The sequence below is a fragment of the Mercenaria mercenaria genome, chromosome 4 (assembly GCF_021730395.1).
Source record: "Mercenaria mercenaria strain notata chromosome 4, MADL_Memer_1, whole genome shotgun sequence".
Classification (NCBI taxonomy): Eukaryota; Metazoa; Mollusca; class Bivalvia; order Venerida; family Veneridae; genus Mercenaria; species Mercenaria mercenaria.
The window spans coordinates 72627835-72643232 of NC_069364.1; the positions used below are offsets into that span (position 1 = coordinate 72627835).

The 15398-nt window shown below is 35.6% G+C and overlaps 1 protein-coding gene across 4 annotated transcripts in view; it reads left to right on the forward strand.

Annotated features, from left to right (window-relative positions):
* Positions 1–15398, forward strand: part of LOC123552129 (tRNA wybutosine-synthesizing protein 5-like) — a 48008-nt gene that overhangs the window by 26805 nt on the left and 5805 nt on the right. For all 4 annotated transcript variants that reach the window (XM_045341534.2, XM_045341532.2, XM_045341530.2 and 1 more), the window contains exons 3-10: positions 154–220; positions 1843–1968; positions 5076–5125; positions 5726–5818; positions 6419–6595; positions 11170–11242; positions 12593–12649; positions 14477–14548. In XM_045341534.2, the coding sequence (XP_045197469.1) occupies positions 154–220; positions 1843–1968; positions 5076–5125; positions 5726–5818; positions 6419–6595; positions 11170–11242; positions 12593–12649; positions 14477–14548 (715 nt within the window). The remainder of the gene's footprint in view (positions 1–153; positions 221–1842; positions 1969–5075; positions 5126–5725; positions 5819–6418; positions 6596–11169; positions 11243–12592; positions 12650–14476; positions 14549–15398) is intronic.

Genomic DNA, 15398 nt, shown 5'->3' on the forward strand with positions numbered 1-15398 from the left:
TAAATTGAGAAGTGATGTAATAGCTCTCAGGAATACATAACTTTTAATGGATTTAAAGATGCAGAATGAATTTCTCATGTCAATGTGTAATCATTTTTTCCCACAATTTTAGATACATTTCATATTACACACTGCCATGTTTTTTTTTTTCAGAAAAGATATTATGATTCCTTGTCCACTACAGTGTGAACAACTGGTACACGGTGAATTTGTGGATAACGTAAGTTCAAATTCCATGAAAACTTATTATTGATATACATATCTCACAGAGATCTAACTAGTTTTATTAGCTTGTCTGATATTTGAAAAAATCATTGAGGGTCGTCACTTGATCATTGGCATTGGTTAAGATTTTTGTATAGGTCCACTTTTTCTCAAAAAACTGTATGAGCTATAGCTTTGAAACTTTGCACGTCTTGTTTATTATCATAAGATGAGTAAGTAGGCAAAGAACCATAACTCTCGCTTGCATTTCTAAAACAAAAAATTGAACAAAAAAAAAATCAAATTTTAAAGTACAAAAAGGGCCATAATTCACAGATAACAGAATAATGTTCCAGCTAAAACCATGAAATATTTTTGCCTATAACATGAAATGATTTGTAGCAATAATGATTAACTGAGGGAAAGATGATTTCTAAGTTTAAAATATTTTCTGAAGTTTTGTAAAATCCAGTCTTTACAAATACTGTATTGATTCATATTATTTATTTGTATGACACAGGTTCAAGTTTAATTTCATAATTATTTCATATCCAATAATTCATGATTTTATTTACACATGTCCATATTTTACACAAAGAGGTATGGCGGCCATTTTAAGGTTCCAACGTGACCGAGAAGTATTAAGTTGCAGCTGAAATACCATTTAAAATATGAATAATAATTAGAGCTTCTTTACCCCAAATACAAAACAGAAAACAAATTATGCCAAGAATCTCTTTAAAGGTGGATAATCAGATTTTGGCCATGTAACAGATTTGTTCGAAACTTTAGCATCTGATCATTTAAACTCATTTATGTTCACTTAACACTTAATACAAATTAGATTTTCACTGGAGGTATTTTTAAAATTTCATTTTCCTATCCTGGTTGCCCAACCAAGATAGAGTTATTTTATCATAAGTATAAATTTGATAAACATACTTTGCCTAAGGAAATGTATAAATATTAGACATATTGTAATATATTTGTAAAATATTTGCATTAAAAATTATGTATTTAGATGGAATTCATTAGAAACGCAAGTTTGAAAAATTATTATTACCTCCCTTTACCTATCTTGGTTGGTTGCGCAACCAAGATAGATTGGAAATAAATGAATTCAGAAGCTACACACAGCTTTTAAACTTGCATTTTGGTTCAGATTGTTCAATAGTTGATATGTCTATCAAATGCAAATGTAAAACTAGACATTGTATCGAAATAAAAAGAAATACCCAGCTTTTTATATACTTTCATATTAAAGGGGAGTAATTACAAAATTTTATAAAAATAATAAAATATACATTTCAAATAGGAATGTAACTCTATGTAATCGGTCTTTTTGTTCCTTAAATAATCCTCTACCAGAATATACAAAAAGTAAAAAGTGTCATTAAATGTTGTTTAAATGTGATTGACCACCTTTAAATCCATAGTAATTTGTTACCATAATTATAAGAAATAGATAAAGCGAAGAACTAACTCCAGAAATATACTTTTTACTTCAAAACTAACATGTTTCGTCCATTATTTGTAACTTGCAAATTGCAATGTAATATCATTTTTAGAAAGGTGCCTGTAACATAAGCCTGCGTAGTGCATACCTTTGTAACTGGCAGAATATGTTTGTATTTCTAGGTGATGTGGTACAGTAGTGGTGGAACAAAGTCGGTAGTACATACTGATTCTGTAGAAAACATTAACTGTCTGTTCAGGGGAGATAAATCTCTGGTATATGTTGACCCTGCACTCTATGGTGACAAGGTAAAAATTTATTCCAGTACTTTTTGTATGTAACTTACTCTAAAGGAAAAAGGGTAGACTGGTCCTGTGTGATTCTTGGATAACTCGTGTATGAAAAGAACTGAAACCTCTGTCTTACCCTTGCATGATTTTAGGAGGTGACTAATGGGGTCTGAACACTGGGTTTTCCTGTATCTCTGTGATTCCTGCAGCTATAGAAATTTTGATTCAGTATCTCTTACTTTCGTTTCGATGTAAATGAGATGCCAACCAAAATCTTTAGTCTTGTTTGACACCATATAATAAGTACTGTGTTGGTGTGCTGTAAAACCTAAATCAGCAGAGTAAGATTTCCATGATCAGAACATCGTTCTAGCTGAATATTATGCCAGAAATTTTGAGACCAGTTCTGCTTTTAAATAATTCATGTAATAGACAACTAGTCAAATCTTTTTCTTTTGTTATGTTGCAAAGCTCAACAATTCAAAGATTTCAGAGTAAAGATTAAATTGACACAGGCATCTGTATTAAGCATGTAAGCATATTGTAACAACTGCTCAAAATCACTACTTCGGCATCATCAAATGACCTCAAGGAGCTTTATGGAAAAGCTGTTGTCTGTTAGCTATATATAGTACTGGTTTTATTTTCAAATAATCAAGTACACTGTCATAAGACAGTTATTATTATTTTTGAAGCTGTGCATATTTTTGTGTCCCCCCATGAGTGGTGGGGGCATATAGATTTGGTCTTGTCCGTGCATCCGTCCGTGCATCTGTCCGTCCGTCCGTGCATCCGTCCGTTCGAAGTTCGTGACGCGCCTAGCTCGAAAAGTATTTGATACAAATTGATGAAACCTTGCATGAGTGTTTATCATGATATGAGCTTGTGCACCTCCTATTTTTCGTCTGGCTCCGCCCCCTATTTTCAGAGTTATGGCCCCTGAAATAGTCAAAAATGCACATTTTCACCTTGTGACACACCTAGCTCAAAAAGTATTCGATATAAATTGATGAAACCTTGCATGAGTCTTAATCATGATATGAACTTGTGCACCTTCTATTTTTCATCTGGATCGGCCCCCTATTTTTAGAGTTATGGCCCCTGAAATAGTCAAAAATGCACATTTTCACCTTGTGACATGCCTAGCTCAAAAATTATTTGATATAGATACATGAAACCTTGCATGAGTCTTGATTATGATACGAACTTGCGCACCTTCTATTTTTCATCTGGCTTTGCCCCCTATTTTCAGAGTTATGGCCCCTGAAATAGTAAAAAATGCACATTTTCACCTTGTGACACGCCTAGCTCAAAAAATGTTTGATATAGATTCATGAAACCTTGCATGAGTCTTAATCATGATATGAACTTGCGCACCTCCTATTTTTCATTTGGGTCCGCCCCCTACTTTTAGAGTTATGGCCCCTGAAATAGTCAAAAATACACATTTTCACCTTGTGATGCACCTAGCTCAAAAAGTATTTAATATAAATGGTTGAAAACTTGCATAAGTCTTTATCATGATATAAACTTGCACACCTCTAATTTTTTTGGCTGGCTCCACCCCCAGTTTTTAAAGTTATGGCCCCTGAAATAGTAAAAAAAATGCACTTTTTCACCTAATTATGTGCCTAGCTCAAAAAGTATCAGATGTAAATTCAGGAAACCTTGCTGGAGTCTTTATCGTGATGTGAACTTGCACACTTGGCATTCCTCTTGAGAATCTTAGCTCTTATTACAGAGTTATGACCCGTGAAATAACCAAAATTGTGAATTTTTTGTTTGTGATGCTCATAGCTCAAAAAGTAAAGGGCCTAGAATAATGAATCCTTTTCATAAAATGATTGTTGAGGCTATACCCCATAAAGACCACAAACATTTGAATTATTGGCCCTCATTTATGACAAATGTACCAGTGGGGGACACACCCTTGATATTTTATTTTTTTATAAAACATTTGTTGGAAATTGTTGAGAATGGAAAACCTGAAGAAATTTTTGTCTTTGATTTCAACCATGCTAATAATACAGAAGTTGACTGACTATGAAACTTAGCAAATTTGTTAATCAGCCAGTTCAGGGCAGTATCTTCTATGTGATGGTACTTTCATGCAATAAATTTACAGTGTTCTAACAGTTACTGGAGTATGCTTTCTTTGAACTTAACAACTGTTCACTACAGACTCCAGATCTAGTTTGATAACAAGCTTAGGTCAGACTACTGTGAAATCATTTTTGTTTGCGCAGGAGGAATTTTCGCATATTTCGCACTACAAACAATGTGCGAATTTAAGACTGCGCTATTATTTAACCATTTAATATATAGTTATCCGAATTTATTTCCTGTCCGAAATATATGTATGTTATAAGACACTTCTCAAAACGTCACAGTTTATTGACAGATAATTAAGGTTGTCTTGATAGGAACTTATTTTTTTTTATCAAAATGGATTATGAAATCTGATTAAATTATTTATATTAATTGGTTAATTGGCCATTCCTTACGAATGCTTCGATTACTTACGCTGGTTTTATATCGTTGTCATCGTCTTACAAATGCTGTGAAATATATCATTTAATCCTTGACAGAAACCTGTTCATATATGTATAAATTTATTCATTGTCCACTAATTTCAAGTTTGTCACATTGCCTTATTGAAGGTAGCGGTGCAGCTTCGTGAATTATTCGCACCTGCCATTGTTGTTTTAGAGTAATTGGACAAGTACGTACCATTCATAATAATACTTCAAACTCCTTTTGTTTTAATCGATCCTTTGATAGTGTTTCACACTTTACCTAACCATAGCGTCAATTAACAACAATTATCAGTTGGACTGTCATTTTGTTCATTTAACAAGGTCATAAAACGGGCTTCTTTATTTGTCAAACGGTACATGATAGTGACACATTCGATACTCGCAATTTCTGAAAAAATAAATATTCTTTAAAAATTTATATCTGAGATTGAAAATGCGCAAAATTTAATGCCAGCAAATTTAAATGATTTCACAGTATTTTCTCTAAAGTTAAATATCTTCATGTACAACAGTATTACTAGAGAAAAATATCTTAAATTGCTGTTACAGGTGTATCTTGTGACTTTAGAACTCTTTTTATTTGTGCAGGTAGACCTTGATAGAATAGAGGGCTCTTACTCTTCTATGGATGTTGACAGGTAAATATCTGTATAGGGAGTGGTGGTCTAGTAGTTAAGGTGCCGCCTCTCAGTCCCAAAGTTATGGGTTCAAGCCCCATTGGGGTCATGACCGTGCCTTCTCATGACATCTTTACTGATTTTTCCAGGATGTTGACTAAAGAGTGATTCAGATAATCTTCAGGCCTTCTTCATAATTGAGCAGAAGATAAAATAGTATAAACTAAATATTTGTATATCTTCTTTATAGTTTGATTATCTGACTTAATGAATGAAAAAAAGGGAGCGGTGGTCTAGTGGTTAAGGTGTTGGCCACTCAACCCTGGGGTCGTGGGTTCTCATATGACACCAGTACTGGTTTTTCCAGGAAGCTTTCATCACAATCCAGCTAAAATAAATTAGTATAAACTAAACAAAGACCAAGAGGCCATTTTATTTTATACAATTGAGAGTTTCAAATCTTCTGGCCATAATTATGTTACACATTGGGTATTCATGTTTCTATCTTTGTGTGATCTTATCTGAAAAAAAAAAACAACAATGTAAGAATCAGCTGATACGATATAAACTTGTACAGAAATTCATAAACAGTACCCTCTTAATTTCAAAATGTTTTCACAGTGTAGACTATTCAAAGTTTCCGGGAATGGCAGAGGTTGAGTTTTACCGTGCAGACATTACTGCTGGCGACTGTTTATATATTCCATACCAGTGGTAAGTTGTCTGAAAATAAGTTTCTTTATAATGTTTTAAGTGGCTTTCTATTTCATGTTCTGGATTAGATAACAATGTCAATTCTGTCTTCTGAAGTTATATAACATAAGAAATTGAAAACTATCAAAGTGAAATAACCAGTAGGTAATAAGTTACGATACCCCTCATTTCAAATTTAGAACCCTATCTAGGTAACAGTATTTATGTAAAGGACTTTTAAGCCAAGTTGTAGATTTTGCATGTAAAAATTGTTCAAGTAAGGATACTACATGTATGTACACAACTTCAGGGACTGCTGGCTGAGTGATTACAGTTTCTGACAGTGAGTCACTTGCCGCTGCTGTGTTTCGAGTTTTGTTAGGGTTAATGTTCATGTGATAAGTCCCCTCTGTTGGATTGTGACATGTCGGTGTTTACACCTGTTTATGCTTCCTTGCCTGAAATCTTGCTCCAAGGGAGACCCAAATTATTCTTAAAACACCTGTCAGTGTGACATTAAACAGGTACCTAACGTATGACTAAACACTATGTCATTCCATGCACATTTTGTCAACATTAGGTTATTTAACAGAAATTAGAACTTCATGCTAACACTTTCAGGATTCACCAAGTGAGGTCATACGGCAGTAATTTAGCAGTGAATATTTGGTGGAAGCATCATTTATCACAGGAGTTAGATTACAGCAGCTGTACAGACCCCTGTGAACCAGGAATGACGTTACAAGAAGCACACTTTAAAGGATTTGAAGACATAATGCATGATCCAGAAGAAGTTAGGTAGGTTCCGAGTTTTTAGCTCACCTGTCACAAAGTGACAAGGTGAGCTTTTGTGATCGCGCGGTGTCCGTCGTCCGTCCATGCGTGCGTGCGTCCGTCCGTCCGTCCGTAAACTTTTGCTTGTGACCACTCTAGAGGTCACATTTTTCATGGGATCTTTATGAAAGTTGGTCAGAATGTTCATCTTGATGATATCTAGGTCAAGTTCGAAACTGGGTCACGTGCCATCAAAAACTAGGTCAGTAGGTCTAAAAATAGAAAAACCTTGTGACCTCTCTAGAGGCCATATATTTCACAAGATCTTCATGAAACTTGGTCAGAATGTTCACCTTGATGATATCTAGGTCAAGTTCGAAAGTGGGTCACGTGCCGTCAAAAACTAGGTCAGTAGGTCTAAAAATAGAAAAACCTTGTGACCTCTCTAGAGGCCATATATTTCACAAGATCTTCATGAAAATTGGTCAGAATGTTCACCTTGATAATATCTAGGTCAAGTTCAAAACTGGGTCACGTGCCTTCAAAAACTAGGTCAGTAGGTCAAATAATAGAAAAACCTTGTGACCTCTCTAGAGGCCATATTTTTCATGGGATCTGTATGAAAGTTGGTCTGAATGTTCATCTTGATGATATCTAGGTCAAGTTCGAAACTGGGTCATGTGCGGTCAAAAACTAGGTCAGTAGGTCAAATAATAGAAAAACCTTGTGACCTCTCTAGAGGCCATATATTTCATGAGATCTTCATGAAAATTGGTCAGAATGTTCAACTTGATGATATCTAGGTCAAGTTCGAAAGTGGGTCACGTGCGGTCAAAAACAAGGTCAGTAGGTCAAATAATAGAAAAACCTTGTGACCTCTCTAGAGGCCATATTTTTCATGGGATCTGTATGAAAATTGGTCTGAATGTTCATCTTGATGATATCTAGGTCAGATTTGAAAGTGGGTCACGTGCCGTCAAAAACTAGGTCAGTAGGTCTTGAAATAGAAAAACCTTGTGACCTCTCTAAAGGCCATATTTTTCATGGGATCTGTATGAAAATTGGTCTGAATGTTCATCTTGATGATATCTAGGTCAAGTTCGAAACAGGGTCATGTGCGGTCAAAAACTAGGTCATTAGGTCTAAAAATAGAAAAACCTTGTGACCTCTCTAGAGACCATACTTGTGAATGGATCTCCATAAAAATTGGTCAGAATGTTCACCTTGATGATATCAAGGTCAAGTTTGAAACTGGGTCACGTGCCTTAAAAAACTAGGTCAGTAGGTCAAATAATAAAAAAACCTTGTGACCTCTCTAGAGGCCATACTTTTCATGGGATCTGTATGAAAGTTGGTCTGAATGTTCATCTTGATGATATCTAGGTCAAGTTTGAAACTGGGTCAACTGCGGTCAAAAACTAGGTCAGTAGGTCTAGAATTATTAAAATCTTTTGACCTCTCTAGAGACCATATTTTTCAAGGATCTTCATGAAAATTGGTCAGAATTTTTATCTTGATGTTATCTAGATCAAGTTCAAAACTGGGTCACATGAGCTCAAAAACTAGGTCACTATGTCAAATAATAGAAAAAACGACGTCATACTCAAAACTGGGTCATGTGGGAAGAGGTGAGCGATTCAGGACCATCATGGTCCTCTTGTCTAAGCAGACCACTATGCCAGGTTCATTACTATGACTTGCATTTTAGTAAATCATACACCTTTTTTTTGCTCCCATATATGCGGGGGCATATATCCTTGCTTCTCTCCATACGTATGTACATTTTTGTACATCCTGCAATCTTGTGTGTCCAATTTCTTCCACACTATTAGTCTGATTTACTTGAAACTTTCACAGATGGACCAGCTTGATGCGTAGATTGATCTTTTGCTGTGACTATTTTTAACACAGTTATGGCCCTTGGATACTTCTACTATATAGGATATAGAGAAAAATTCTAGTTTGTTCAACTCCTCAAACACTATTCAAACATTCAGAGATGAACAAGGTTGATGTGCAGATGACCTTAAAGGAAGGAACATTGCTGTGACCATTTTTACGGCAGTTATGGCCATTTGATAGTTTTGCTATATAGAATATAGAGAAAAATCTTCTGTGTCCAACTCCTCAAACACGAAAGGATATGCTTGAAAGTTTCACATATGAAGGACCTTGATGTGAAGACGACCATATAAGTAATGGACTTTTTTCTGTAGCTGTTTTTCAGCTCACCTGAGCCAAAGGCTCAAGGTGAGCTTTTGTGACCGCTCGATGTCCGTTGTCCGTGCGTCATGTATTGTGTGTCAGCAATTTGTAAAAAAATCTTCTTCAAAACCACTGGGCAGATTTACACAAAACTTCACAGGAATGATCCTTGGGTGGCCCCCTTTCAAAATTGCTCAAAGAATTGAAATCCATGCAGAACTTTGGTCGCCATGGCAACCGAAAGGAAAATCTTTAAAAATCTTCTTGTCAGAAACTAATAGCCGGATTTCAAAAATATTTTGTAAAAATGATCTCTAGGTGACCCTCTACCAAAATTGCCTTAGCCATGCTGTTTTGGTAAAAAAACATGGCCGCCAGGGGGCAGGGCTTATTTTCCCTATATGGCTATATTGTAAATTTCAAAAATCTTCTTCTTCAAAACCACTGGGCAGATTTACACTAAACTTCACAGAAATGATCCTAGGGTGACCCCCTATTAAATTTGCCCAAAGAATTGAAATCCATGCAAAACTCTGGTTGCCATGGCAACCGAAAGGAAAAACTTGAAAAATCTTCTTGTCCAAAACCACAGTAGCTAGGGCTTTGATATTTGGTATGTGGCATCATCTGATTGGTTCTCTACCAAGTTAGTTCAAATAATCCCCCTAGGGTCAAATATGGCCCTGCCCTGGGGGTCATATGGTTTACATAGACTTATGGGGTGAAAAGAGGCCCTGCCCCGGGGGTCACTTATCATATGAGTTACATAGGAAAAATCTTTTAAAAAATTATCAGATCATATCAGGGCTTCGGAAATTTGCTGGTTTGTCGGTTTTGGACTGATTTTTGACTTTTCAGACCGATTTGTGAAGTGAAAATACGAAAAAAATTGGTCCCGTAAAAATGGAGAAAAGTATAAATTTCGGTCTGATATCTCAATACACGATCACCTGCCAAGTAGGAAATTGTTGGTCGCACCTGACTGGATCCAAATCATTTCGACGGGGATCCACTTCTTTTATTTAGAATCCGACGGATGGTTTATTTCAAAAGGCTATGTTTGATCACGGTAACAAACAAATGGTCGCTGCATTTAATCAAAGAGCTATAATTGTACATTGTAGGTCTTTGATTTAATGAGACATCACACGGAAAACTGATAAAAATAATTTTTATAATTACTTGATTTGAAAAAATTACATGATTCATTATTTTGTTGGGGCGCCAGTTGAAACAGATGCAGAAAATCGTCTTTGCAACCCGACTGTACAAAAAAGAAAAAAAATGGATGGGCAACCACGAATGATAAAGAAAACCGGAGTGGCACTGTTTATCAAATCGGTCTTTTAAAAAAGAGAACATATAACTTTATAAAATGTAGTTGCTTATTGAAGTACAACGTAAGTAAAATGAAATATCTGTGGCCAACCCGCGTGACGTTTTGGTACTATACATGCGGGAAATTCGATCTCAGCGTTCAAATAACGTACACATTCGGTCCGCGGCAGAGTATTCTTTAAATACTGAGGCTGTTTAGCAGAGAATATGTGTCGTGTAACTCACTCTGACGCATTGTATTTTATAGAATTCCGTCAAAGAATGAGGAAACATCATAAAGTATCTGCCGTGTATACGGTATCGAAGTCACGTGCGTTGGCTTTAAGACTAGTTACGCACACGGTGTCAATGCCTCGTATTATCTCGGAAAAACATCGAAATTTAAACAAAGTAACGATCACACATAACACTGAATAACTGTCTTCATTGTATGGTAACGGGCGGTGACTGGTAACTCAGTTTTAATGCATGACATGCTTATTTCTTTACCCTATCACGTTTTACAAAATATGTAATATTGGGAATGCGGTGGGTGGGATAGCGCCGATGTCAGGATTTTCGTACGGACCGATTGAGTTATCAAAATTTCCGGAGCCCTGGATCATATTCCTCGACTGTTTAATTATAATTACCTGATGATCCCAAGTGATTAGGGGTCACTTGACTGTGACCTTGACCTACTGACCTACTGACCTACTTTCTTGTTTTTTAAGATACAGCCTTGAAATTTAGATGACATGTACAGTTTTGGACACAGATCTTAAAACTGACTTTCAATGACCATAAATGTGACCTACTGACCTACTTTTTTAATATTTTAGCATCAGTTTGACATTTGATACATGTAGCTCATTTTACTCAGGTGAGCGATCCAGGGTCATTATGACCCTCTTGTTCTAGAATTATGGACACAATTCTAGTTTAACTTAGAAAACTTTGAAGCTTTTGTATGTAAGCTAATATTATATAGAAGGGTTTCAAATATACAGGCACACTGCCATTAGACAGCTCTTGCTAAAGTTATTACGTAACTAATTTTACACGATGTTTTACAGGGATCATTTCAAAAAATTTCTTGGAAGCTCTGGTGAGACAGATATAACTACACTATTGGAAAAATTGTTAGGGGTAAGCATATATGAATTGCTCAAACATTATATACACAAAGGTTGATTTTATTGTATAAAATTGATAATCTTGTAAATTTGAGCAGTAAGATCCAGAGATTCAGTGGAGTTGTTTATAATGTATATAAGGTTGATCCTTTGTCCGTAGTCTACATCACCTCCCTGGAACTACTTTTAAGAATGTTTTTTTCTCCATTCCACATCACATTCTACAGTTAAATGATAGAAAAAGTTATTTTTTTTTTGCTTATATATATTTGTTAGAGTTGTTCATCACAGCTACCAGAGGTTAAAAAAATATTAAATTGACACATGTTTTGCTTGATGAACATTCATGTTTCCACATGATCCTCACAAAGTATCACTTACGTGATGTCAAAATTCTTTAAAAAAAATTCATATTTTCACAAGTGGTCTGTTTATAAGACCTGTCAGAGCTAAAACAGAAAAACTGCAGACCAATTAAGGAATTGTCATCTATGGCAGAGTTCACAGACTTCCAATCATTCCCTCTCACTTTTGTATGTTCCAAATGTCAGGTGCGGTGTAGTGTTCTTTCATATGAGGAAGCCATCCAGCTGTATTATGGAAGGTCTGTGGTTCTACCTAGGTGCTTGCTCATGCCTAAAATTATGCCTGGAGGGGCACCTAGGGTCTTCCTCGACCTTCAAAAGCTGGACAGTTGCCACATAGCCTGTAATTGTATCGGTGGAATAATAGGTCCAACAAAAACAAAAACATAAGATTTATTTCTGTTTATTCAGGTTGTTCAGCTTTAATACATAAAGAGACCATCAGAACTAAAAGTCTTGATGGCTCTTCACCAAACCTGCTCCAAAGTGTGCTTTCATGAATTTCTCAATGATTGATTAGCTCAGATGTACAAAGGGCTAGGAGAGCCAAATAGCTAAATGGCCTACAATTGTTAAATTTCACTGGATTATTGTCTTTGGTCAGTAGACGACCCCTATAATTGTTTAACAGAAGAAATGTAAGCTTTGCACATGATTTATAAGACCCACTTGCCAGCCAAAACAGTGTGCCCCAGGTTTTAAGGGTCAATTTACGTACTTTTTTTTTTTCCAAACATTATTGCAACAACTTTCCTGAAAAAAATGCTTTGAAATCATTAATATTCATTAGATCCTTATTTTCATGGATGTTGTGGTGGAGTCAATTAACAGAATTGAATCCCAATGAACAAGTAAAATTCCCATTCATTCTCTATCCACAAATTCATATCCCTATGAAATAGTTGTTTTAACCACAAACTTAGTACCTATGAAATAAACTGATTTGACAGTATTCTATTTACAAACTGTTACCATGTTGTGTACACTGGATATTTCAGGGAGAGATGGGAAACTTGATGCAAGAGAATGAGGAGATATTTGAGGATCTAGAGGAGGTATGCTAACAATATTTGATATTTCTGGCTCATCTAACTACAAAGTGATGACCATGTGTCCGTCATCATGCATTTTTAACAATTTTATTGTAAACATCCTTGAGAGAGCTTCTTACAAAATCTTAAAGAAACCTGGTCAGAATGTTAATGTCAATAAGAGATGGGATGAGTTTGATTACTGAATGTTCACAGCTATCTAGGACATTTGGTCTGACCATAGAACTTGTTAACAATTAAGAGGCCATGTTTTCTATCAGAACTACGTGAAATCTGGTCAGAATTTGAATGTGGGTCATCAGGGTTCAAAGGCTATGCCTTTGTCAGCATAGAACAACACTGCTAACACTACAGAGACCACTTTTCTTGTCCTACATGAAACCAGACTAGAATGTTTGTCCTAATAAAGTCTAGATAAAGTTTGAAAATGGGTCATCTGGGGCAAAAACTAGGTTACTAGATAACATCGTAGAAAAACTTAGTTAACACTGCAGTGGCCACATTTTCTACTGGATCCTCACAAAATGTAAATTGTAGCTTTAATCACATATTTTATATAAACAAAATTACAGTTTTTCAAATTAGGAAGTATGATAGTGTATGCAACTGGGGATAATTATATAATATGTAATTGTGTACATTTGAACTTCTTGCAGCATGATTAAACTTCATTTTAAATGCTTAAGTTAGACTGTTTTCTAGTGCTTGCTTCAAGATGTGATAACAGAAGCACAAAAACAGAAAGACTTCCTTCAGGCTGTATTTATTTCGTAAATGACATTTTTAAAATGATTGAAAATGACGTTTAACCCTTAGCCTGCTGGCAGCAAGTGATTTTGCCTTTGCGACCAGTGCAGACCAAGATCAGCCTGCACATCCGTTCAGTCTGATCATGGTCTGCACTGTTCGCTATTCAGTCAGTAAATTTTCTGTGAATACCCCTTTAAATGATAAGTGATGCGGCCCAGATTGAATGATGGAAAAGTCCATTTTAGAAATTTAGCAGGGTAAGGGTTAATACTGAATACACTTGTTGAATAGAAATTTCCATCCTAACATATAATTTTGTTGACAATACATGTCTGAGCTGCCTTGGAAGTTAGTTCCCGCTTGTAATTTGTATTCAAAATTTAATTACAAGGTGGATGTAATTTTACGGGAGGGATCCATCTATGGCTGAGTGGTTAAGGTCTCTGACTTAGAATACCATTTCCCTCACCACTGTACTATGTTAAGGTCAAATTGTTTATGCGAGGACATATATATATATATATGAGCCGCGCCATGAGAAAATCAACATAGTGCCTTTGCGACCAGCATGGATCCAGACCAACCTGTGCAGTCTGGTCAGGATCTATGCTGTTCGCTTTCAAAGCCTATTGCAATTAGAGAAACCATTAGCGAACAGCATGGATCCTGACCAGACTGCGCTGGTCGCAAAGGCACTATGTTGGTTTTCTCATGGCGGCTCATATGTAGATGCCTGTTAGTGCATGAAATAATGTTTGGGACAAAATCACTTCTGTGCAATTTAACCAAGGCAGACTTTGGATATTGTTAAATAAAACTTCAAATTTAAAAGAAAATGAACAGAATTTTTAAAAAAAATACAATTTTTGAGATGATAATTGTTGAAGTTAAATGGAAAAAGAAAAAATTTGGTTATAACTGGAAAACATGAAAGGGGGATTTTGTCCACCTTGGTCAAATTGAGCAGTGTGGATTTTGTCTCTAGTCCCCTAAGACTTGATCATAACTGGAACAAATTTTCATGGGATTGTAAGGCTTTCCTCATCTGTTAAAGTTATTTATGATAAAATTTATTTACAGATTTTTTCACTACTGGATGCAAACAAGGACGCTATTGTAACAAAAGATGAAATTGATACTGCAACAAGAGAGGTATATACAAAAAGTGTTTCTCAGGCAAAATGTAATATATTGCATTTATTACTAGTAAAATTAATGTAGAGTGAAGTTAGGATAGAAATTGAATAGTGACAGGCTACTAATACAAGATAGTATAGTGATTGTACAAATGCATGTCTGTATAGTAACTTGTACCTCTATCAAGTCTTATTATGCATATTATCAGCATGTTCTGGTTCAGTGATTTTTAGGGGAGTAATTGCCCTTTATTTGTCAAGTATTTTATATTTTTCAGTGCCAGACCTACCAGTAGTTATGTTCTGGTTCAGCAGAGCTATGCCCTTGATTTGTCCTATTGTACAGTGTTGACACTACGTGCTGTATACAATTAGGCTGAATTTCACCAAACCTTCCAAGTGATTGGAGTGAAGTGTAGTTGTGCATTTTACTATCATGTATGGATTAAATTATTTTCAGCAGAGTCATAACCCGTGATTTGTCAAATTCTTTGATCTGTGCTACTGCTCTGATAACACTGGTTGAAATTCCACCAAACTTCACAGGAGTTACCACTGCCAAGCCTATAGTTATATATAGTTGAAATATTCTGGTTCAGTGTTTTTCCTTAGAGTTATGGCCCTTAATTTGTGGCATTTTACAATTTTTGGGTGCTTGCAAGTGGTGAAAGACATACGTTTTTCGTGAAAAACAATCTCTTGTTTGTTTTTGGATTTTGGAAAGAATTTATTACAACCTTGGGTGTATGGAGGCTTGACTCCATCAGCAAGGTCAAGATTACTACGGGTCTAATGTATTTTTGATTATGAACTTTTTTGTAGTGGCTGTGTTTTTTTACTAAAATAGGCACTTAAACAACAATTGT